The 25,228-nt window shown below is 38.5% G+C and overlaps 2 protein-coding genes and 1 pseudogene across 4 annotated transcripts; 1 reads left to right on the top strand and 2 right to left on the bottom strand.

Annotated features, from left to right (window-relative positions):
• The first annotated feature begins 64 nt into the window (after positions 1 to 64).
• Positions 65 to 10,439, top strand: LOC147500716 (Nucleic acid-binding proteins superfamily). 2 transcript variants are annotated; one of them, XM_086562340.1, is made up of 10 exons: positions 65 to 455; positions 6,670 to 6,829; positions 7,341 to 7,402; positions 7,925 to 8,084; positions 8,197 to 8,317; positions 8,645 to 8,726; positions 8,944 to 9,053; positions 9,785 to 9,854; positions 9,963 to 10,013; positions 10,138 to 10,439. In XM_086562340.1, the coding sequence occupies exons 1-10, from the start codon at positions 189 to 191 to the stop codon at positions 10,219 to 10,221; spliced, it is 1,167 nt and encodes a 388-aa protein (XP_086418466.1). In that variant the 5' UTR covers positions 65 to 188; the 3' UTR covers positions 10,222 to 10,439. The 2 variants fall into 2 exon arrangements, 1 of the variants encoding a protein (XP_086418466.1); XR_015196497.1 differs by having other exon boundaries at positions 67 to 455; positions 8,944 to 9,047; positions 9,778 to 9,854.
• Positions 10,440 to 15,307: 4,868 nt separating this feature from the next.
• LOC147500717 (elongation factor 1-alpha-like) lies at positions 15,308 to 20,738 on the bottom strand (annotated as a pseudogene). Its single transcript, XR_015196499.1, has 4 exons — positions 19,130 to 20,738; positions 18,240 to 18,727; positions 16,996 to 17,203; positions 15,308 to 15,891 (listed from the first exon to the last, which is right to left on the bottom strand). The product of XR_015196499.1 is annotated as an elongation factor 1-alpha-like (transcript).
• A 2,382-nt stretch (positions 20,739 to 23,120) lies between these two features.
• LOC147500718 (uncharacterized) lies at positions 23,121 to 24,676 on the bottom strand. Its single transcript, XM_086562341.1, has 3 exons — positions 24,480 to 24,676; positions 24,102 to 24,301; positions 23,121 to 23,911 (listed from the first exon to the last, which is right to left on the bottom strand). The coding sequence occupies exons 1-3, from the start codon at positions 24,671 to 24,673 to the stop codon at positions 23,736 to 23,738; spliced, it is 570 nt and encodes a 189-aa protein (XP_086418467.1). The 5' UTR covers positions 24,674 to 24,676; the 3' UTR covers positions 23,121 to 23,735.
• Between the last annotated feature and the right edge of the window lie 552 nt (positions 24,677 to 25,228).

The raw sequence follows: 25,228 nt of genomic DNA on the forward strand, positions 1-25,228 counted from the left end.
TGAGGGCCCACAATATCTATGAATGGTGTGGGTATTGAGTTGCCACTTGGAAGATGAGGAAAACACCAAAACATCCCAGAAAACCAAAGGCATAGAACAGCACACAGTAGTACTACTTTGTAGATTCTAACTGTGTTATCTCTCTATCTCAGTATCTCCTCATCCTGTTTTTTTAAGAAAAGCAAAAGATGTTCAGTGCATCAGCAGCAGTTGGTTCAGTTACAAACCTCTCATTCCTTACTACTAATGATGCTTATTCTACTAACCATCCTTTAACTTTTACTACTTCTTCTTGTCTGTTGAGAAAAACTTATCTTCAACAAAGACTTCAGTGCAATACAAGAGTTTTAGTATCTGGTAATATTGAAACAGAAGGACAAGTTGATGAGCAACTCCAAGGAGTTGGTATTGGTGAAGATGCACCAGAAACTACTGATTCCAGTCGACAGTCTCGGGTGTGTTATGTTTTCTCAGTCTCTTATTTCTTATATACACGTTTAGAGTTATTATTCAAATTTACTATTAGTACAAATTCCACATTATTTAATGGCTAAGAACATTATAGACATCTCTAGATTGTAGTGTAACCGGTTGCTTGTGAAGCCGTGAAGGGGTTCACCTCGCGCGCTCTGGACAATCCATGCTTTAATTATGGAGTTAGATATTGTAGTATTGGTAGTGATTGACTGAAAGGAGAAAATGGAAGTAAGTTGGTGGTCTACATGGAGTGAGCACAAGCGCCAAATTAGCAATGTATATATTTCTAGTAGAATAACATAAATGCATTTCATGATTAAGTATATGAAAATTTTAGTTATAGGTGTTGGGTAAATGCAGGTTTTGCACTTTCATGGTGGGAGAGAAAGACTAAAGATTTTTTTTTTCTTCATATACTTTATTTTCAAATAGAAGACTCCCCTGTTGGAGTTATCCCTCACATGAGGAGAGAAACCGAGCCGACGACGTAAAAGGACAATTCGGCATCGCCATTAAGGCGTGCCATAGCTCACGAGAAGCGCGACTTCCGCTCGAGTTCCAAGAACATAGGGCGACCCGCTTCCAAAGTGGCCAGCGCCGAGCTTCGTCCAGTTTCAGCGACTTCGCCAGAGTGAGGCCGCTCAGTCTATTTTTCGTGGGCTTGCTTCAAAAGATCCGCGAAATTTGGTTTTGGAGATAAAACCAAAAATCAAGGTTTTGGAAAACCTAACCTAACGAGAACCAAAACAAGTCGGAAGGATTGGAATCCGGACTAAAACAAAGAGAACCTTTACTGAGAGATACAACCCCTCAGAAAGAGATAAAGAGTGATCTAGTAAGGTGAGAGACCCGAAAGGAGAGATTGTAATCTTCCTTCCCATTTTATTAAGAACTGGCTCTTTGTGGAAGTAGGCATCATTGGCCAACCACGGTAAATCTTTGTGTTGTGGTTTGTTGCTTTCTTCGCTTTTACATTATTATCCATTGTTAATAGTTGTTTAGCGAGTTGGGCATGTTAGTATAGGTAGTTTGTGATATTTGAGATTTATCCGAGTTGAAGTGTGTTCATACAAGTTATCCGTGTAGTGGGAAACCGATTGGTATTGGTGTAATCCCCAACAAGTGGTATCGAGCCTTGGTTAGAATAGCCTTAGGGTGTTATCCGAATCTTTGTCGGGCGTGTTTTTGAAATTCCCGAGAGAAGATTTGAGGTTAAATAACTTGTAGAGATGGACCATTCCGTGAACACTGTATGATGAGTCCGAATAGGAAGAACTACACCATCCGGAAAGCCAAGATGGAAGACTTGCTTTTACCGCAAGGACTTGGCACTTCCCATTGAGAATGAGGGAGTAAAACCGTAAAAAGACGATGAGGGCCGAGTGGAAAAAAGCTTGACGTAAAAGCTATTGGGTACATTCGACAATGGATAGACGGCGGTGTCTTTCACCATGTGGCCCAAGAGACTACACGCCCTTCGGTCTATGGAAGAAACTTCGAAGACCTTTATGAGAGGAAGTCGGGTGGAAACAAAGTGCTAGTCGTTAAAGTTTTTTGCGATACCACGGCACCAAGAAGGTTCTTGAATATCCGAGCATCTTAATGAAGTCTGACGAATATCATCAATCGATGCATTTGATGAAGATCAATTTGGGAGACGAAGTTGAGGCTTTGTTTCTATTAGGCTCTCTACCCAAAGTTGGGAGACATTAGCGGTTTCTACATGGAGCGGCCAAGGATGGAATTGTTACCATGGAGATGGCTACCACGCCTTTGTTGAATGAGGAGACTAGAAGGAGTGCGCGAAGCGACTCTAACTTTCGGAGGTCCTTTTCACGCAGAAACGGGGAGAGGTCGGGCGAGAAAAACCATCTCGCTCTAGAGGTGATGGCAAATAAATCTAGGGGTGAAGCTAGAACTCCTAAGGCGAGAGGCAATGTTACTATTGTGCCACAAAAGGCCACTTCGAGTCTGAGAACACATCAAGAGGGATGAGAAGAATAACCGTGTACATGAAGACATGGTGCGAGAAACCAAACACAGCAGAGATACTACCGCGACTAGTCGGCGACCCAGTGGGGAATTGTGTCGTCGATTGTGGTGTGTCCGCCCCACCGATTACCTCATGTCGATACTGAGTGGGTGATAGATACAGAGCATCCTATCACGCCACAATCGCGCCAGGGGATTCTTCACTACCTACGGTGTGGTGAATATGGTGAAGTGAGAATGGGTAACAAAGATGGCGCCTCGAAGATTATAGGCATTGGAGATGTTCATATAGAAACCAATGTCGGCTACACCTTGACACTTTCGAAGGATGTAAGACATGTCCCCGACATACGGCTAAAGCCTAATTTCGGGCCGGGAAATTAGATGATGATGGCTTTGTAAACTCGTTTGGTAACGGGGTATGGAAACCCACCCGGAGGTTCCATTGTAGCGACCGGAGGAAAGAAAACTTGCTCTCTTTACAAAACACGAAGCTAGTTTGTGTAAAGCGTAGTTTAATCTCGCGTATTAGAAGAAGCTTCATCCGAATCGCTGGCACAAGAGACCGTGGTCACAATGGGCATAAAAGGGATGGAAGTTCTTGCTAAGCAAAAGGCCATGCCGGACATTAAAGGTACACATTTAAGTACATGTACTCATCGTTTGGTAGGAAAGCAACACGGGGTGTCTTTCCAAAGATTCCCGTCTCACGAAAGGACAATCGTCCTTGAACTAGTGCACCCTGCACTTATGTGGTCCTATGAGAGTGAAGTCCCACCGGGAGCTTCGCACTTCTTGACATTCATTGATGATGCGTCCAAGAAAGATATGGGCCTATAGTCGAAGACCAGGATGAAGTACTTGGCGTGTTTGAAAATTCCACATGGTGGAAAGAGAGACCGGGAAGTTGTTGAAGTGTATTCGCCGGATAATGGGGGTGAGTACATTGGGCCATTTGAAGAGTATTGCGAGTCATGGGATTCGCCATGAGCGCACCGTTCCCAAGACAATGAGAATGGAATAGCGAGAGAGAATGAACCGCACCATTGTAGAGAGGATAAGATGCATGCTATCTCACTCTAAGCTACCTAGAAGCTCTTGGGTAGAAGCAATCGCGTCTGGTAGATGCATGTGATCAACTGTCACCCGACAAAGCCTCCGAATAGTGATTATCCGAGAGAGTATGGTCGGCAGAGATGTTGATTATGGATACTTGAGGGTATTTGGGTGCGGGGCATTTGTGCATATTCCGGGATGAGAGATCCAAGCTTGATGACAAAGCCAAGCGGTGCATTTTTCCGGTTATGGAGATGAAAAGTTTGGTTACAAACTCTATGATCCGATTAACAAGAAAGTAATCCAAAGTCGAGATGTTGTGTTCTTAGAAGACCAAACCATAGCGGACTTTGAGGAGGTGAGAAAGCTACGTGCTTTCACCAATGATCTTGTTGATTGAGAACCGTAAGTTCCTACCGTGGAACGTCGCGTAAGGCATTGAGAATCACGAGAAACCATGAGTTTGAAGCTCGTGATGAGAATCCTATTGCTTTCATGATGGGATAGAACCTATTGGTATAGAAGATCAGATGAGATGCATGAACCACCACCGAGCAAGCGAAGTGCATCCCTCCGGAGGCACCGGCCAGATGGGGCAAGGAGGTCCGACAGAGACTAGCTTCAACTGTATCCACCACATAATGCGACGCGCTACTATCGGATGGTGGAGAACCTATGTACTATCAAGAGGCACTTGAAGGTACGCACAAAGAAAAGTGGTTGAAGGCCATGATGACGAGATGGATTCTTTGCATAAGAATCACACTTATGAATTAGTTGAGAAACCCACGGGGAGAAAAGTTCTCAAGAATAAGTGGATATACAAAGTCAAGCATGGGAGAACAATCTCACCCAAGGCACAAAGCTCGCCTTTGTTGTGAAGGGATTCGGTCGAAAGGAAAGGAATTGACTTTGATGAGATTTTCTCTCCGTAGTGAAGATGACTTCTATCCCATTGGTATTGGGTATGGCCGCAAGTATGAACCTAGAGGTTGGCGCCTAGATGTTAAGAGGCGACTTTTTCTTCATGGAGACCTTGAAGAAGATGTCTACATGGACCCGACCCGAGGGTTTGAGGTCAAAGGCAAGGAGCACCTAGTATGCAAGGCGATAAAGAGCTTGTATGGGTTGAAGCAAGCACCGAGACGATTGGTACATAAAGTTTGACTCCTTTATGGTGAAGCAAGGATACAAGAAGTCCGCTTCCGATCATTGTCGCTTGTTCGAGATTTCCGGATGGAGATTTCATTGTGGTTATTTGTATGTGGATGATATGTTGATAGTTGGCCCAAACATCAACAAGATATCCAAGTCTTTGAAGAAAAAGACTTGAGTAAGTCCTTTGAGATGAAGGATTTGGGTCAAGCAAAACAGATACTTGGGATCACGGATCACTTTCGTGACGAAAAGAGTGGAAAGTTGTGGCTTTCTCTCAAGAAAGCTACATTGAGAAAGGTGTTGAAGAGATTCAACATGGATCAAGCGAAACCCGGTCGGTTGTCCGCTTGGTGGCGATTCCGCATGACCAAAGAGATGTGTCCTAAGGGTGAGCATGAGCAGCGAGTCGATGGAAAAGATTCCTTATGCATCCGCGATGGGCGGCAGTTTGATGTATGCCATGGTGTGTAATGAGACCGGATATTGCTTTCGCCCGTTAGGGTGGTAAGCGATTTACATCAAATCCGGGTAAAGAACATTGGGAAGGTGTTAAGTGGATATTGAGATATCTCAAAGGCACTTCCAAATCATGTTTGTGCTTTGGTGGAAGTAAGCCCTTACTTGAAGGTTACAATCGATGCGCATATGGCGGTGATGTTGACTCGATGAAGTCCACCTCCGGTTATCCGGTTACTTTGCGTGGGGGAGCGGTGTCTTGGCAATCTAAGTTGCAAAAGTGTTGTTGCCCTCTCCACTACTGAAGCCAGCATATATTGCGACCATCGAAGTGTTGCAAAGAGTTGCTATGGATGAAGAGGTTCTTCGACCGAACTAGGGCTAAAGCGAAAACAGGTTTGTAGTTCTATGTGACAAAGGGCGCCATCCACTTGAGCAAGAATCCGAAGTTTTCATTCTAGATCCAAGCACATACACGCATGTTATCATTGATTAGAGAAGTACTTTCGAAGACAAGCATTTGTGTATCGAGAAGATCCATACCGACAAGAACGGGTCGGATATGATGACCAAAGTCTTACCGAAGGTAAGTTTGATGTTTGTTGCTATTATTGCCTGAATGGCGGCAACGCTCCTCCCCGCTTGATTTGGCAATTGCATGGAGGTAGCCCCCACCGCTCGAGGGGAGATTGTTGGAGTTATCCCTCACATGAGGAGAGAAACCGAGCCGACGTAAACGGACAATTCGCATCGCTGATTAAGGCGAAGAAGCTCCGATAGAAGCGACTTCGCTTCGAGTTCCAATAACATAGGGCGACCAGCGCTCAAAGTGAGCCAGCTACCGGCCAAAGTCTTCAGTAGCGACTTCGCTCTTGAGAGTGAGCGCCCACCAAGGCCAGTGTCTATTTTTCGTGGGCTTGCTTCTGAGATCCGCGAAATTTGGTTTTGGAGATAAAACCAAAAATCAAGGTTTTGGAAAACCTAACCTAACAAATCCAAAACAAGTCGGAAGGATTGGAATCCGGACTAAAACAAAGAGAGAACCTTTACGAGATACAACCCCAGTAAAGAGATAAGAGTGATCTAGTAAAGTGAGAGACCGAAAGGAGAGATTGTAATCTTCCTTCCCATTTTATTAAGAACTGGCTCTTGTGGAAGTAGGCATCATTGGCGAACCACGGTAAATCTTTGTGTTGTGGTTTGTTGCTTTTCTTGCTTTTACATTATTATCATTTGTTAATAGTTGTTTAGCGAGTTGGGCATGTTAGTATAGGTAGTTTGTGATATTTGAGATTTATCTGGAGTTGAAGTGTGTTCATACAAGTTATCTGTGTAGTGGGGAAACCGATTGGTATTGGTGTAATCCCCAACATCCCCTGCCCGTCAGCCTTGATTATTCTTTCTTTTATGTGATTATTGTGAATTTTGTAAAATTTGTTTTCTAGGAGCAACTATTATTTAAAAATTAATAAAGAAAGGACTGCTTTTAGTTTATATTATGATCTAACACTTCTTGCTGTGAAGAAGTAGAGGTATGCTGATTGGAAGGCAGCACGAGCCTATAAAGAGAGTGGGGCTATATTCGAAGGTAGGATTGAAAGTTTCAATGGCGGAGGGTTGCTGGTTCGTTTTTATTCACTTCTTGGGTTTCTTCCCTACCCTCTGTTGAGCCCTTCCCACTCATGTAAAGGTACTGTTTATCTGAGCTACCACTTCAGTTTAGTAATTGTAATTTATACTTTGTATGTATTGACATTTCTTTTTGTTGATTTTCCTTTCTCACCCTCACCCTTAACTCCATATTTTATTCGATTGATAGGTTGTTATTTTTTGGAATTGACAGTGATAGTGGAGTCTTAGTTCATAACAAGTTATCAACTGAATTTCTAAGAATTATATTGGTGAAGAGTCAAGACCCAATCATGTAATTTACATGAGAATATATATATTGGTTTAGTTAAAGTTCGAAGATAGATGGAAAGAATTACTGAGGCTGTGACAAGCTTCATATAAAACTTAGTGTGCTTAGGTTCTATGATACTCAACCGTACTAACGAGGATTCTTCCCATATGTTACTCTTGTTTAGTTGTTGAGGGCGTCTAGTTATTATTGCTTGATCTTTAGTTGACTTTTTATTGGCAATTTATTACTGTTAATTTCTAACTTACAATCACTTATTGAATATATTTTTTTCATGTAGAACCACATAAATCTATTCAAGAGATAGGAAAAGATCTAGCAGGTTCACTTATTTCAGTGAAGGTACTCAACTCTTCAGTTTGAGTATGTTGAAATGGCTTTTCTTTTTAGAGTTATGATTACAATGTGGATAAAATAAGAAAACTTCATGCTTCGTCTCAACCCTTCCATTATCAATATTTTCTGCATACATCCAAGAGATAATTTTGAATAGAAACCCTTTGTTGTGCTATAAGAAATGGACAAGGTACATTCTGAGAAACGGTTCTTATGTGTAGCCTTCATATTCTCCTGATGCCAGTATAGATCCTTGAATTCATCAAACCAGAGCTCCTTATATTTGTACTTCCTTCTAGAAAATATTTACCTATTTGGGCCTTGGGATTTTACATTTCAAACAACGTAAGTTACGAAGGCTTTAGGATGACTTATAATTGATTGATCTACCTTATAATTCTCTAGGTATTTGTTTCATGATAATAATAATTCTTAGCCCCAATTCAATATTGTCTTAAAAGATTTGACTCGTTATAGTCTATACATTCTAGCACTTAAGCTTTGTTATAACTCATAATCTATAATTAGGTTGTGCAAGCAAGTGAAGAGAACAGAAAGCTGATCTTCTCCGAAAAAGAAGCCGTTTGGTCAAAATTCTCTGGGAAAATTAAAATAGGGGATATTTTCAGTGCTAGAGTAGGTACTTTGGAAGACTATGGAGCCTTTGTGCACTTGCGTTTCCCTGATGGTACATATTAACTTTATACACAATTTCCTTATTTTTTTCTTTTCTTTTCTTTTATTCCTTTTTATTGTTTTTCTGTTCTGATCAAAATGCTTCTTGTTGTAATTTGGTGCAGGTTATTACCATGTCACTGGACTAGTACATATCTCCGAAGTTTCATGGGATTTGGTACAAGATGTGAGAGATGTTCTAAATGAAGGTGATGAAGTGCGAGTCAAAGTTATTCAACTGGACAGGTGAATCTCCCATGTCCTTCCTAAGCAATAGAAATAGCATCCTAAAATTCAATTTCTCTTGGTGTTTCCTTATCACATCAAGGTCTTGAACAATGCATTCTTTTGTTAGACTAGATTGTTCGCTCAAACTTGATTCTTGATAAGCCATCTGTTAAGTACTTTATAATTAGTTAGTTATATCTAAGTGAATCAGGAAGACCTTTTGTATCCTAGGTTTAATGTTGATAAAGTACTAAACCAGTTTTGCTCTTACGGTCTCACAAGTCACAAATACATCTTTTGTCTACTGCTTCAACTATTAGGGCATTGATTGAATTTGCGATGCAGGGGAAAGTCGAGAGTTACTTTGTCAATCAAGCAGTTGGAGGATGATCCTCTTTTAGAGACTTTGGACAAAGTTATTCCCGAGGTATGCTTTGTGAGGAAAGAGGCTTACTTATGTGTGGAAATGTTTATTATATATCATTTCTGGGTCAATTCTTCCAAAGTACAAAGGAAGTTTCTGGAAATTAGTTTTCCCTAAATCTGTCAACAAAAACTGACTTATTACAGTAATCTGGTAAACTAGAAACATAAGCTGCTTTCCAAGGTAGTCTCTATTTGTTTATGTGGTTTTGAACATGCAGGATGGCCAATTTGGTACCAATACTTCCAGTGCCCCAGATAGCCTGATCATTGAACCTCTTCCTGGTCTTGAGAGTATTTGCAAAGAGCTACTGCAAGAAAATGGGTACGATATTATACTACTAATATTTTTATGAGAGAATTTCCTTCATGCACAGAACAATATGATGAAGATGGTTTTTAAGAGAGAATATCCTTCAGATGGGCTCCATTGTCAAGTCTAGGCATGAGCATGATGAAACTACTGAACTAGCAAGAGAAGCTTTCAAGTGCTTCAATGCCTAAATAGTATATACCTGTTTGGAGGGATCACTAGATGTGACTGAAGATTAAAGAAAAGGGCTAGCCCGGTGCAAGAGGCTCCTGCCAGAGCTGGGTTTGGTGAGGGTCAGATGTATGTATATAAAAACCAAGAGGGTTATGGTTTAATGATTCGGCCTTCAAATTGTGGACGGGACTGAATCGTTTTAACTAGCCGGATGTTTTGGTTATGTTTTGTTGTGTGATGTTCTCTCTCTCTCTCTCTCTCTCTCTCGCTCTCGTGGACTGTATTTTTTCATAAACTTCATATTCCTGTTGATTAATGTTTTTCCGAAAAAAGGGTGAGGGGCTGAAATCTGTTGAGTTAGATTAGTAAACTTCACCTCCTTCCTACTAGTAACTCGTACTTTCTGCTCTGGGTTCCATTAGAAAAACTGTAGCACCCAAGAGTTTCTCACCGACTTTTTAGCAATTTCCTACTAACAATTTTTTTTGAATTCTGACGTTGTGTTTTTATAGCTTGAGAAAAGCATTTTTGTTCTTATTTCATCATTTCTTCATTTTTTCTTACAAAGTCACCGGCGTAAGAATTAATCGGCAAGGTTTCGAGAAACGTGTTGTTTCACAAGATTTGCAACTTTGGCTTTCAAATGTAAGTGATTTATGACCACTCTCGCTCAGTGTCTTTGGTGGCGTGAGTGGTGTGGCTGGGGTTTGTGTAAACTTCTGCTCTCAACATTTCATTGCATACTACCTGCAGGAACAAGCGGTGGGAAATCAATTCACCCTTCTTGCTCGAGCTGGTAGACAGGTTAATTCAATTAATTCTTTTCAGATCCTTGTTTTCCTAGCTTGTTTAACTTTATTGCTAGACAAGTTCATCTTTAACTTGAACAGAATTGTTGACATTTGAAGGTGCTTCATCCATGATGTAGGTGCAAGAGATTCAACTGACAACTACACTCGATCAAGAAGGTGTAAAGAAGGCATTGCAAAGAGTCTTAGAACGCGTCCCTTAACTGGTCGTGTTACCTGGTACTAGCTATTGCCAGTTATTCAAAATTGATAACTGTTTTATCTTTCTTCCATGTGCATATTTTATTTTTGATTGGTGAAAGAAAGTAAATTGCATTAATAAGGACAATGTGCTTTACTGCTTCTTTCCATGCACAGTTGCTGTATAGAGATTGACTGATTTCAGATTTATTGAACGTCTCTGTGGATCATTGCACTTCCAGTTTGAAATTTTTAGTATAACTAGACATCCATATTTGTTTTGATTAATTATGAAGCTGTTGAAATTTCGTGTATATCTTCATCAACAGTTCGAATCATGGATTTTAACTTTTGAAAAGTCTGGAGTTGAGCTAAAAAATGTAGTTCTCATAAATTAAAATCCTCATTTAGAATATTCTGGATGAGAGTTTGAATAATATTTAGTACTTGCAATGACTGAATGTTCTAGTTGGCCCTTTTTGGCTATTGAAGAGTCAACTATGGTCCAAGATAATTTTGGTCTCATTGCTAGCTTAATTGTAGGCAATAAAACAAACACAGGTTGCAGTGTTGCACTATGTTGTATGTGTTGAGATTATAATGATTTATATATTGATTGGCTAGGCTTTAGACACCCGATGTGGGATTATAATCTCAATAGTATGTTCCATTCCGAACTGTGGCCTTATTTTTTTTGGTGAAGAACTGTTACCTTGTTCCTTTCTCGTTTAATGGCTGACACTGAAAATTTAAAACTATCTCAAACCCAAAACTTTGCTTCGAAAACTAAATATGACAACTCACAACCCTAAGTGGCAGGAAGCTTGCTTGACCTGTTCAACTTTGATAATGCCCCATAGAGTAACCAAACTTACCAACACACTTAAAAATTGAGTAGGTTGAGATCCCGTTGATATTGTGGCTAACCCTAGCAATGGTTATGCTGTGCAAGAGTATAACAATGAACTGCGCGAGGGTCATATGATGATCTCATATTGCATACAGGTTAGGCAGGCATTGACAGTTAAAGTTGATATCTGAGATTAAGAATTACCAGCTCTTAGCTACTGTCTTGAATTCAATAAAATCCTTAGTGGAATTCCTGACAATATCTCTGATATAATTTGCAAGTACTTTCTATAAAGCAGGATATGTTGAAAGAGACATGGTTTAAAGTCTTTAAACAATTAAACCTCTTACATCCCTTTGGTCTTGGTACTCTTACAATCATGCATGAGAATGTAAGTCCTATCTAGGTTTACACACCTTACCCCAGTGCACATTCATATAAAATTTATAAGGAACTCCCTTTCGTAATGAAGATAATCAACACAAGTTACTTCATTAGCTAGTCGTAAAATTGAACTGATGCCTACACCATAATGCAATTAAAACAAGAACGAAAACAATGAAAAAAAAAAAAAGAAAGAACGGACTAAATTCCGATCATTACCAACTGACAAGGCTTTTGTATGAAACACACATGGATCACGCAACTCAGAATTCTTCTTTATGTTTTCAATCAGCTGTAACTCTTGGCTCTTCAGATCATAAAGGAAATACTTTTTTTATGGCGTAGTAGAATTTTCCGCGAGGCTTAGCAAGTCATGGAAATCGCTCATGGAAGCAAAGATGTTTTCATCAAAAATTTGATGTGGCTACCAAAAGAAGTAGGTATCTTCGACAAGGTTTGAACACTAAAGGTGTAACATTTTGTCCATGAATTGTTAACTCTGTCATCTAAAGCCCATACCTCAAATTTCAAATATTTACCGATGCCAGAAAAATTTGTCAGGTAAAGGGTTCCTTTCACCTCCGCTAAGAAGTTATCCCCGCATAGTAGGATAGAGGGAAGTTTAGTTATTCTTAATTGAAAATCTTCAGTATCAATGGAATATATATAGTCATCTAACCATTCTGTTGCAACAATCCAGTGCAATTCTTCTTTTCCCACAAAGGGTTTTCCCAAAAAGGGTGGTGACAAAAAGGGTGATGATGATGATATAAATTTTGGCAGGCCAGTTATTTTCGACTCGATCCACACACAAGTTTTTCCTCCCAGTGTTAAAGTCAGAATATATTTCTCTTGAAGGGATATCCCGAACACTTTGTATTTTCCAGAAGAATCGCCGTGAACCAAAGTCCATTGAAACCGTATATATGTATGTATTCGAGGAAGAGTCTTAAATTTGAGAGTACAAGGATTACTAACATACAAAAGACTCTTATCATGTAGGTCTTGAAGCAAGATTAAACCATTGCAAGAAGTTAAAAGCTTACACTTTAAATATTTTTCAGGGGACAAGGAGAATTTCTCTGCTCTCATATCTTTCTCTTGTATGCGGCAGCAGTAGTGGGTAACTTGAACCGTGTTGTTCCATCTGCAGCCAGTTGCGAAGATGATCTCTGGTTGTGTATGAGTTAAGCACATCTTTGCGAACCCGGGATCAGAGATTAAGATGCGCCAGTGCTTGCATACACTTCTGAATCTAATAAGATTCATTGGCGGAATTCTTGAGAGTATCTGTAATATTATATCTTCAGAAAAATAAGCATGAACATTCATTGGATGATCCATCGTAGCTACTTCTTCCCTCTCGTTCTACCCTCTTTTATATATATATACATATACATCGTGAGTATAGAAAGATGGGCAGTAGTGTTTTTGTGCTATTGGGAAACTATGGGATTGCTGGTGATATATATTGGTCTCATTCATTATCACGACTTGTACCGCTCTGATGGCAGTGTAAAACTTATAGTCTGGTGAAAACACTCGTACCTTTTCATGCAGACCTCTTCATTTAATATGCCATGCAAGAAAGCATTTGGGACATCGAGTTGCCGAATTGGCCACTTGTTCATTAGTGCAATTGATAAGACAATGCGAATAGTGCCAAGGCTTGACAACCGGGCTAAATGTTTCACCATAGTCTATACCCCGCAGCTGATTGAAGCCGTTTGCAACTAGACATGCCTTCTGTTTATCAATAGACCCGTCAGCCTTACGAGTCGAAAAACCCACTTGTTTTCACAATATTCATTGGATAATTGGTTATATTTGATTCCACCGTTTGCAATTTATGAGATTTTATTCCCTTTTCAATCTATTGTGCGACGATGACGTACACTGTGCTTAGAGTCTAACTGTAACCTGCTTTTTCATTTTCTAGAGGTCAGGAGTCAGGACACAGTCAACACACTAATTCTTTAGTAAGTAAATAGTTCAGTAGTGGTTAAATATTTCACTAAGCTTTCCTTTCCGTGCAGGCACGCTGTGTAGTGTTCCCAATGAAGAACAACTTGGACAAACAATCTAGATGATTGCTGTTGAAGAGATTCACCATTCAAATTTGTCTTCGTCACCTATTGTCAAGTGATAAGAATTACTATCTCTAGAGTAGAGACATTGAATAACTTCACTTATCATTGAATCATTCGATTCTCTGCATATTTGTTTATATCTTGATATCTAAGATAGACGGGTAACAATATGACCAATGTTTTGAAAACTGAACCGATTTTTTGTTGAAATGGTTCAATTAGTTCAATCATGGTTCGACTCGGTCGGACCGATGGTTCGGAGTTTGGACTATCTCATCAATTTTTCAAAAAAAAAATAATAAGGGTGGCCCAGTTTTTATTGGTTTAGAACTGAACCGGTTTGCCAGTTCAGCCACAGTTTAGTTTAGACCGAGGGTCCGACCAAAAACTCTACTTTTCACAAATCCAAACTAAAAATTTACCAATTCCGGTCGGACCCCAGTTCAACCACCGGTCCGGTCCAGTTTTCTAAACACTGCATATGACTCATGCAACTGTGCATCAGCGCGTGCCCATTTTATGTTTACTGAAGTGTTCTTTTTGCAGTCGCCAATCGTGATGGGAAGTGTGGAATGAGATCCAAAAATGAAAATGGTGCTTCAACACAAGGCCTTATTTGCAACGTCAACCAAATAATCTAAAATCTTTAAGCCTTCTTCGTGACCACCTAAGCGGAAGAATGCTACCGCCCACACCACAAGGCTCAATTTGATATGTGAATTTGTAATCATATTTTAGCCATTTATAATTAGCCTTATTAACGTCCTGTTTAGAGGAGTACCTGCTATTTTCATTGGTTTTAATTTCCACGCACGGTCGTCAGACTCATTCAGATTTAATTTATTTGTGAATTACTGCACATTGGACTGCCACCAGAGTTCATGTTATAACAATCTATTCTTTCTTGCACTGTGGTGGACCGAGAAAATTACTGATTACTTGCTGCTAATTGTAGCCACTGCTCAAGGATGATGATATGCAGGTATGTGGCCAAATCTAAACTGCAAGTCTGCAACTACTTAAATCAAAGACTGGATTCTAACAAAAACTTTAACAACGAAGATGCCTGATCAACAAGAAGTGGTCTGATATTGTATTATTATTATGTGATATGGATTTAGGAATATGAGAAGACAGGACATGGTAGTTATATTCTGCTGAACGTACAACTGGCCAGAACTCATGTTCTCGACGGATAATTCTGATATTTTAACTGTTTTCATAGTCTGTGAAGTTGGCTGCAAATACTTAATGACCTATTGTTCTTTTGTCAAGAATGTAACCTCTGCAAAACTGAAAGTAACCCGTTTTGTGTAACAGCATTTGTGATTCTTAGCAATACTTCTTGTAAATGCAAAACTGAGATGTCCCTAGATTTACATTCCAATATTAAAACAGGCGATATAGTCTAGTACTAGTTCTTTGGCCTGTGCGTCGCACAGGCTAATCTATTTGGATCGGTAGAGTTTACATTTAAGGAAGTACATAAGAGCAACACCAGATATAGAAGTGTAGTAATATGGATACGATTGTATATGAAAGTATATATTACATACTAAGCCCGTACAGAGTAAAGAATTGGATGGTATACAGACAACATAGATGAAGTATAGGAGTATGAGATAGATGATTGTCCCTGGAATCTTTAGAAGTAGTCCCACCATCCTTGCATACCTACATATACATATATATATGGAAACAACCAAGCTTATTTTAAGTTGGAAAAGTGGTCATTAGATGTCCTTAGACTCAATTTTAATTATAGTTTAGGGAGAAATGCGAGAATCATTAAAAGTAATAGTATACTTATTAAATGTTCATAAAGAATTGATATTTTTTTTGTTGTAAATCTAGTTGCCACTGCACCCAAGTAACTTTTGGGTTGCCTACGTACTTTGGGGATCAAGCGACACCCCGCTTACGGATCAAGCAACACATAGCTCTTTTATCATACAACTAATATGGTTACAAAGTTCATGTAGATGTAACGGCTCGAATTAGTTTTAGTTCCATGTAGAAATGCTGATGTGAATCCGAGACAGCTCCCTATTGCACTCTTTCAAGTAGTGCAGTCTATGCATTGACACTCACTGGTCTGGCCAGCTTCAGAACCTCCAGTAATTGAGTCAATCAGCCTGCGAAGTACCAGTAATCATGTTCATGATGAAATCACGATGGCCTGGATTAGCAATAACAGTACAGTAGTACTTGGTTGTCTCATACTTCCATAGCGCGATATCAATGGTGATGCCACGTTCCCTGTCGGACTTAAGCCTGTCCAGAACCCAGGCATACTTGAATGACCTTTTGTTCATCTCAGCAGCTTCTCTCTCGAACCTTTGGATCACACGCTTGTTAATACCTCCAAGCTTATAGATCAAAATGATAGAACAATTGTAAGTGGTAGGTTTCTAAGTTGTAACATTACATTATGCTAACAGTGAAAAGCAAAAATGTCACCATGTTATCACCAAAAACCAAGATTCTACACTAAGAAAATGAAGCATGGAAGTACCGACTTAAACGCTAGATACCCTAAAAAAGCTGATGAGTTTTGTTTTCATGCTTGAATAGTACCATTCAATCACTAACAATGATGATTGAGGAGTTGAGTGGATGCCTCTGCCACATAACATTAGCTTGGTCAGACATATTTCCTCTACGAAGAGAACCATACAATCAAACTGGAAGCAGAGTAGTGAAGTACCTTTTGGTTTTACAAAAATCACATTAATAGTTGTATGTAACATAACCTTTTAAAAATTCGATGAGTAAAACATTTGTTTACGTACAATGCAATTGATCGGTTAGTAATCAGGTTCAACTAAAACTGTAAACTTTTATCAGCATTATACACACTCAGCATTATACACACTCAGGGGCTTTAATAACCAAACAGCAATGATCCAGACAATTATTCATACTTCCATACTCAGGTCTGCTACATCGACTGAGAGCAGATAAACAAAGGCTACCATAATTTCAAGTTCCACACATAGATGATTGCACAATTAATTAATTTAAAAACATCATTCTTGTTTACATGTATGTGATTGTGAGCGTCGAGGACAACGTGTTATATTTGACCTATTAAATTACATAATATTCCTCATCAAAACTCAAGAGAAAAATTTCAATGCCTATAAGTGTTTTTAAGCAAAGTACTGACTTGGTGAAGAGTGTATACCTTGTCAAAATTCATGACTTGGTGAAAAGTATATACCTTGTCAAAATTCAAGAGAAAAATTCCAAAGCCTAGAAGTGTTTTTAAGCAAAGTACTGAATTGGTGAAAATTATATATAAAGATGCAGGGAAAAGAAACAGACATAGAACAGACACAACATCCCCAATAAAGGAAAAAATGGCCTGGAATGAGTAACCTTATCTACTGATGCAATTGAAAAAAAATAATAGGAGAACTCTGACATGGGAAAGATCGGATACAATGATGATGAATAAAAAGAGCACTTACATGTCCTGATAGGTATTGGCAAAGTTCATGGCTAAGACATAAAACCGCTTACAGAAATTCCAAACTACGAAGATAGCATGTTGCTTGCCATACCGGCATTTCTTTCTCCAAATTTCTTACACTTTCATTAGTTAAGCATATCTTGTACCATGTCTTATTCCACTATTTGAAATCAGCATATAATTCGCCGCTCATCATAAATTGGTTTCTGTAAGTAAAAGAATTTCAGTTTTGAATCAAGGTACCAAGATGAGTAGCAACTAATGCATTTGGCAAGTTAAATCATAACAGGCTATTCTCAAAAAAATGTAGCTTAACTATAAGTTGCAAAAGCGAATTGTAAACCTTTGAGAATATAATGCGAGTCCAACTATAAGAAAAGAAGCTTAACATATGGAAGTTTTTCTACGTAGCGTGAAATGAGACTAAACAATCTAGAAGCAATTACTATTTAAGAAACAGTTAAATAATTCATATAAAAATTATCATTATATATATAAACCAATAACTAAATGTAGTTCATTTTTTAAATTCTTTTTTCGTTGTGAAAACTGAAACAGCGGTTATTCTGCATCTGAAAAAGTTCACAACTCGGCACAATCCAACGTGTAACCCGCCTGCTGTCCCATTCAACTACATTTGTTCTTGCAATCCATAGTGACACCAGATAATGTTTAAGAAAAGATACCAAGGCTTATGCCGCAAGGCACAACTGGAAGACTTATGGGAAAAACACACTGAGCGCTACAGCCTCTAATCTAGTTGAAGAAACTGACGACGGCGTAAGTCCTATTGAAATCCTTTCTTTAATTTTTTTTCTTACTTGCTCTCTTTCTTTGTCTTTTTTGTGTGTTATTTTCCTTTGACTTAAGTACATTATGTATTAAAGCAACCTCTTATACTTGTCTTATTGCAACTTACTTTGGGTCAGAAGGGGACACTTTGATGCTGGATAACATACTATTTCAATATGATAATATGATTGTGTCCTACTAATTTGATAAAACTTACTACTTCTCAAGTACCTAAGCCTGAATCCCTCAGTAAGTTTTATTGTTGCTTTAGAGTGGTGTCACTTACTTTGGTCAAAGTTTCGTGCGACAACTCTTTAGTGCCACTCACAATTAAAATGAAATGTTCTACTCTAAATGTTGATACCTCCAAACCAAGGCAAAGAGCATGTATTTAATAAGAATTAAACTTTAAGACTATTGCGAAAAAGAATACTGTGAGTTAGAACTTACTGTGAGACGCCAATTGAACCCGCCGATAATTGAATGAAAGCAACATTCTTCACATTAAAACCAACATTGTCACTGGGTAGCGGTTCCTGAAGAGCCTCATGGTGCATTTCGGCTGATTTAACTTCAGTGGTCTATCCAATAGTGCCAAAGGTGATAACCATACCAGGTTTGATCAAACTAGTCTCCACACGTCCAACCGGCACAGTTCCAATACCACCAATCTTGTAAACATCCTGAAGTGGGAGATGTAGAGGCTTGTCTGTGGGTCTCTTAGGTTCCGAGATCAAGTAAAGTGCCTCAAGGAGGGATGGGCCCTTGGAACAATCAAGGTTGGTAGACCTTTCAATCATGTTGTCAACCTCAAAACCAGAGATGGGAACAAAGGGTATTTCATCAGGGTTGTACCCAACCTTCTTCAGGTAAGTAGAGACTTCCTTGGAACTTTCCTCATACCAAGCCTTAGAATAATTTGTAGTAGTGGCATCCATCTACCCACACAAGATTCAATTAGGAATCTGTTGAATATACCAAGTTTCATAAAGATATTCACATAAACATAAACACGTCAATAAAGCTGTTATACCTTGTTGAGATCAAGTCAAGTTCCTCAAGGAGGAATGGGCCCTTGGAACAATCAAGGTTGGTAGGCCTTTCAATCATGTTGTCAACCTTAAAACCAGAGATGGGAACAAAGGGTATTTCATCAGGGTTGTACCCAACCTTCTTCAGGTAGGTGCATACTTCCTTGAAAATATACTCATACAAAGCCTTAGAATAATTTGGAGTGGCATCCATCTACACACAAAAAATTCGATTAGGAATCTGTTGAATATACCAAGGTTCATCAAGATATTTACATAAACATAAACACTTTAATAAAGCTGTTATACATTGTAATAACAACAAATCATCAGCTTCACTCCCCCAAGTGAAGGCAAGTAGAGTGTCCTCACTGGTCTGACCATCCTTGGATATACCAGCTTCAAAACCTCCAGGGGTTGAGTCAATAATGAGTACAACACAATCAGACTATGAAGTACCAGTAGTCATGTTCTTGATGAAATCACGATGGCCTGGATCAGCAATAACAGTACAGTAGTACTTGGTGGTCTCAAACTCCGATAGCGCGATATCAATGGTGATGCCACGTTCCCTGTTGGACTTGAGCCTGTCCAGAACCCAGGCATACTTGAATGACCTTTTGTTCATCTCAGCAGCTTCTCTCTCAAACCTCTGAATCACACGCTTGTCAATACCTCCAAGCTTATAGATCAAAGATGACAGAACATATACTCCAAAACCATTAATAATAGGTACATACATCACTACATGTTAAAAAAAACAGAAATTCCAAACTATGAAGATCGCATGTTGCTTGCCATACAGGCATTTCTTTCTCCAAATTTCTTACACTTTCATCAGTTAATCATATCTTGTACCATGTCTTATTCCACTATTTGAAATCAGCATATAATTAAAAGCCATCATAAATTGGTTTATGCAAGAAAAAGAATTTCAGTTTTGAATAAAGGTCCCAAGATGAGTAGCAACTAATGCATTTGGCAAGTTAAATCATAACAGGCTATTCTAAAAAGATGAAGCGTAACTATACGTCGCAAAAGCGAATTTTATACCTTAAAGAATATTATGCGAGTCCAAATATAAGAAAAGAAGTTTGATTGTATTCACACATATGAGGGTTGTGAGTGATCATCGCCGGCACTACATTCATAATATGTTAAAAAGAAAACCCATGAATGCAGCACCGCTATATCAGGATATCAAGCCCGTAATAACAACATGTACAAATAATTTAATTGTTTCTAAAGCGTTAGCTGTAGGCAAATTATTGAAAACCTCCCTGTAAACAATATTTTTTGTAGAACCCAGCTGCTCACTGTCAGAGTGATTGATCAAAATTTTAAGTCCATCAGCGGACGACGTCCATGATACAGCGACATATAATTGGCCATGTGAGAAGACAGGTTTTGACAAATAAACTCCTACATATCTCAAAGTCTTAACCCTGGCTCTTGTTTATCGCCATCACAAAACATATCCTAAATGGAAAGTGTAGACGTCTCGAAATAAATGGCCAGTTCGAATAAGATGAAGATAGCACTATCCTCGGGATTGGTTCTCTATTTCCAATGTGGCAACCAGGCAAGATCTCTGCCTCAAATAACACTGTCAAACTATCCTGTAAAAATAATGATAGGGACATGGGCAGATGCCAAATTTGCCAACTATCACAATTTTAAATTTAAAAAAAAAAATCAAAAAAAAAAAAATCAAAACAGAAGCTGGCCTTTTTTTCCTATATCATCAATAACATTTGCGTTGAAAGTCTGAGTGTTTCTGTTAATCCGCCTGAAGCAGTAAGAAGTATTGGTACTGCTCCGCATGACTGCCGTTAATGTCGGGCCGAGCATATACACAGGTAAGCATAAATGAAAAAAATGTCCTGATCAAATGGCTTTTGTGCACATGAAATAGGTAACTTTCTTACCTGCACCAAAATGTCAATGCAACTCAAAGACTCCGCAAGAATAGAAGTTGCCGGGGTGGTCAAAGCACTGTGATAGACATATAGCATACATCAGTTTAATGGAGAGGGGGAAAAACATTATATTAGCTCCAACTGGAACAACTTAACAGAGGTGAAAAACATTATAAGTCTTATAGCATAAGATAAGACACAAAGCTTTTATAATTTTTTTTTACTGACAGAGTAGTAACAAATAAAAATGTAGAATGCATGATTGTCATTTATGTCCTAATAGATATAAAGCTAACAAAAAAGTTTTATAGCATAGGATTCAAAACTGTTGCACAATATCTAGGATCCTACGATAAGGTGTAGCCTACATTAACATAGTTACATAGATATGAAACGAAAACTTACATCAGCACTGTGATTCAATAATGTTTGAAGTGCTTTATGCTTTCCAGCACCCGATGCACTTTGTAGAGAAGTTCCAAGACTTGAGTCAATGCTCACCTCAGAACCTCTCAAAAGTAGTAATTCGAATAACTGGTTCTCCTGTGATAATACCAACCCAAGTTAGTGATTCAAAGCAATAAAGAACATAATTTGAAACAGAAAAATTGGCAAAGGAAAAGGACCTTTTTCAGCAACATAGTGCAATGGAGTAAAGCTTGCATCATCTGTTGTATTAGGATTGGCTACCTTATCCAGTAAGTAAAGTGCAGTGCCCAAAAGTGAATTTTATACCTTTGAGAATATTATGCGAGTCCAAATATAAGAAAAGAAGTTGGATTGTATTCACAAATGTGAGGGTTGTGACTGATCAGCGTCGGCATTAGACCCAGAATTTGTAAAAAAGAAAACCCATGAATGCAACACTACTATATTAGGTTGTAAAAAGCTCATAATAGCAACATTTTAAAATAATTTCACTGTTTCTAAAGCGTTACCTGTAGGCAAATTATTGAAAACCTCTCTGTAAACAATATTTTTTGTATAACCCAGTTTCTCACTGTCAGAGTGATTGATTAAAATTTTAAGTCCATCATCAGACGATGTATAACTATGCGAACTTGGGTTTATATCCTTCGCTTGGTAGTAAAGTACCAAGCCTATGATAATTATCAACCTCCCCACCCATTGATGTAAAAGCAAACATCATATTGTAAGCGCAACCCACGTGAATGTAAACAAACCTTAGGCGTAGAACGTTTAGAAATCGGTGGGGACCTTTTATTTAAATGCCGATTACATAGACACTCAATATTCCGCTTGCTGTATCTCTGCTGAAGAATACTTCGACGAAGGAATCTCGACTTTCTCGCCTCCTCCCTGGTAACAGTATTCATTTGTGCCTGAACAAATTTAATATTAATAAATAAGGATATATCACAAATAATCGTAAGCTTTGGGTGATAGAATGATTGAACACACTCTTTTTTTATAGAGTCTGTATATGGATGTAAATGAAAAATAAGGGGAAGGAAAAAATAACAGATTACAAATCAGTGAGGGATTGAAATAGGGAATTTGCAGTGAGGGATCGAGTAGTTTCTACTCAAGTGTTGCAACGCTCGGGGAAGGAAATAGAGAGTGAGTGAAACGGTACGCTTTGCGGTTTTTAATATAATGTTTTGCGACGGAAGAAAACAGAGAGTGGAGCAAAACGGTACGCTTTGTGGCTATTACTATAATTTTTTTTTGCAAATTTCTCTCTTAATAATGTGTGAAGATCCCAACAATCATTGTAGTATACTAGTATCATAGGAAAATTTATGTTCTAGCAACTGCAGTGCCTCAATCCTGAGTATGGTTTTTTGTCTGACAGCATTAACCTGTACGGAAGCATTCGTGTTGTATGTGGGCCGCATACAGTAACTATGTGAGTTGATATGAGAATCTAAAAATTGAGTTCATGATGCACAACTTAATGGACAGGTTAGACACTAGAATGAGTTATAACTTATATGGGACGGCTAGTGCTTGTTAATTATGAAACAAAACTTGCCAACCCTTTTGATCAACTGCCCAAAGCAGCTACGTATTTGTGGAATCTGTTTGTCTTTCATTAAACACAAATTTCTACTGTCCCCTCCTATAGAAACCCCGTTAATAAAATCTACAACTTTTAGTTTTAGGATATCATCCACTTACCGATATCTGCTTTTTGTAGTTTCTGACACTATAGCTCTCCTGTTAGAAAGCAGAAACTGATAACTGAATCGTTCGTTTTGCCTTTATCAATAGACTTACTTTGTCTTACAGAGGTTGGGGCACACATAAACTGGTGAAACTGTGGTGTATGAATATTGTATTACCAAGAAGGGGTTTAGTCTTGCCAAGATTGGAGGTGAGGGAATGAGGGATACAAGTCAATATATACAAACACAAGAAATTAAAGGTTGCACCGAGTATATTTACAATATCAGAATAGAAACAAATGTATGGTAATTAAACAACTAAGATTACATCCTCTCCACGTTCGATGTGCACTTCCACTTGGAAACAAAATCAATCCGAGGAGTGAGCAATATGATTATTTTTCTCTGCAAGTACTGCCTGCTGATTGGCCACTCGCCTTTTAGCAGGTTTGCGAATTCTTCGACGTCCTCCGTTTTGCCTAAAATTAGCATCTCCAACAGGTATAATAGCTTGATTCTCATCACCATTGCTGCTTGTGTGACCGACTATGTAATCCATTTTCCAGAATCGCACTGTTTTGGTCTCAAAGACCGGAGATCTATAATGGTGTATGCCGTAAAGATGATACTGAACCGTGCGTGGAGCCATATCAGGATCTTTTGCAGCCACAATCCTTTCATAAATTTTTCCATCATATATTTGGAGTGTATCTCGCCACTGTAACCTGTGAGATTTAACAAAAGCCTTCCATCCTGTGGTCAGGTTAAAGCATTGGCTTTTAGGCACATGCCCATACTTCATTACCCATGGTATATTCAAGATATCAAAGAAAATTACAGTTGGTTGATACTTGTAATCATTCGGGTCTAGAGGAGGTAAGTGCGTTTCAACATGTCTTTTTGGGATAACAATCCTGCAGTAATCACCAACATCACTAGAGAACATCTGCTTTTCAAAGAGTAAACTGTTCCAGTCCACAAACTGATGTAAGTTTTCACAAACTGCAACATGCTCATTGATTTTTGGTTCACTTGGAGATGCCCTGAAGAAGAGCGTTATAAGTTTCGTAAGATAATTTGCATTCTAAAATCAGAACATTGAAATAAAATTGCTAACAAAAATTTCCTAAAACCTAGGTAGCAGCTAGTTGTAACTCATGCATGAACAGGGGATTAAAAACAGTGAACACACACACACAAACCCCACTCTTTTGTATTATATGTATGCACTACCTTGAACTTGAAGCCTGATTGTGCATGGGAGCATAAACAGACTCGTGCCTGCGATCTGAAACAGAGAGTTCTTTTTCTTTTTCTTCTTCTTCTTCTCCTTCTCCTTCTTCAATTTCTCCTTCTCCTTCTCCTTCTTCAATTTCTCCTCATGACGCATTATAGCCTCTTCAAGCACTGCGATAGCATCTGGCGAAAGTTCTCTGCAGGTATGTGCGTAAATAAATAATTAGTACACCACCATTCATAAAACAAGAAAAAGTACGAAATTAAAAAACTAAAACTTTGAAGATCTGTAGCTGAAGTTCTCACAAAGGATAACTTGTAATACTTGAGAAAAAGAAAAGAAAGAAGTATATAGCTCTTTTTCATATACTTCACCTTAAACCCACAATCTTCTTGGGAGCATGAGAAAATCTTATTGATTTTCCTTTCTCTATTAGTGAAGCATTATTCTTTCTTTTCCGTGGACGTATGTGAACTTCGTCGAATTCTTTGTTGCTAGCTTCTTCGTTCACTGTGTTTGTGACAGAAGACTGGTCACTTGTTTCTACAACTTCTCCACGCCTCTCCATGGATGTAACTTGAAAGGTATTGATGTAACTTGAAAGGTAAAGAAAACACTATATATATATTTAGTGTTCATTAGGCAATTGGAGTCCTACTTGGACACTTGGTTTCCTAATTCTAAAAGAAGACTTTCTAATCATCTACTCTTTCCTAAAATAGTTTTTCATCCACTAGGACTCCAATTTGGCAATACTAGGACATGTGAATGTTCAGTATATGAAAAGGATGAATGCATGTGGTTTATTGTCTGATATTTCGGATTTTTCTAATGATAAATGTGAGATATGTGCTGAGACTAAAGCCACGAAGAAACCCTGCAGAACTGTTTCTAGAGATAAAACTGGATTACTAACTCTTATTCATACGGATTTGGGTGAATTCAGAAGTACCATGTCTAGAGGGGGGAAGTTTTATTATATTACATTCATAGATGACTTCTCTAGGTACACCATGGTATATTTACTTAGAAACAAGCATGAGGCAGGTGAGATGTTTCTCAAGTACAAAGTGAAGTTGAAAACCGACAATTGTAAGATTAAAAAACTTGATCGTCCGACAGA

The sequence above is a fragment of the Coptis chinensis genome, chromosome 5, assembly GCF_015680905.1.
Source record: "Coptis chinensis isolate HL-2020 chromosome 5, ASM1568090v1, whole genome shotgun sequence".
Lineage (NCBI taxonomy): Eukaryota > Viridiplantae > Streptophyta > Magnoliopsida > Ranunculales > Ranunculaceae > Coptis > Coptis chinensis.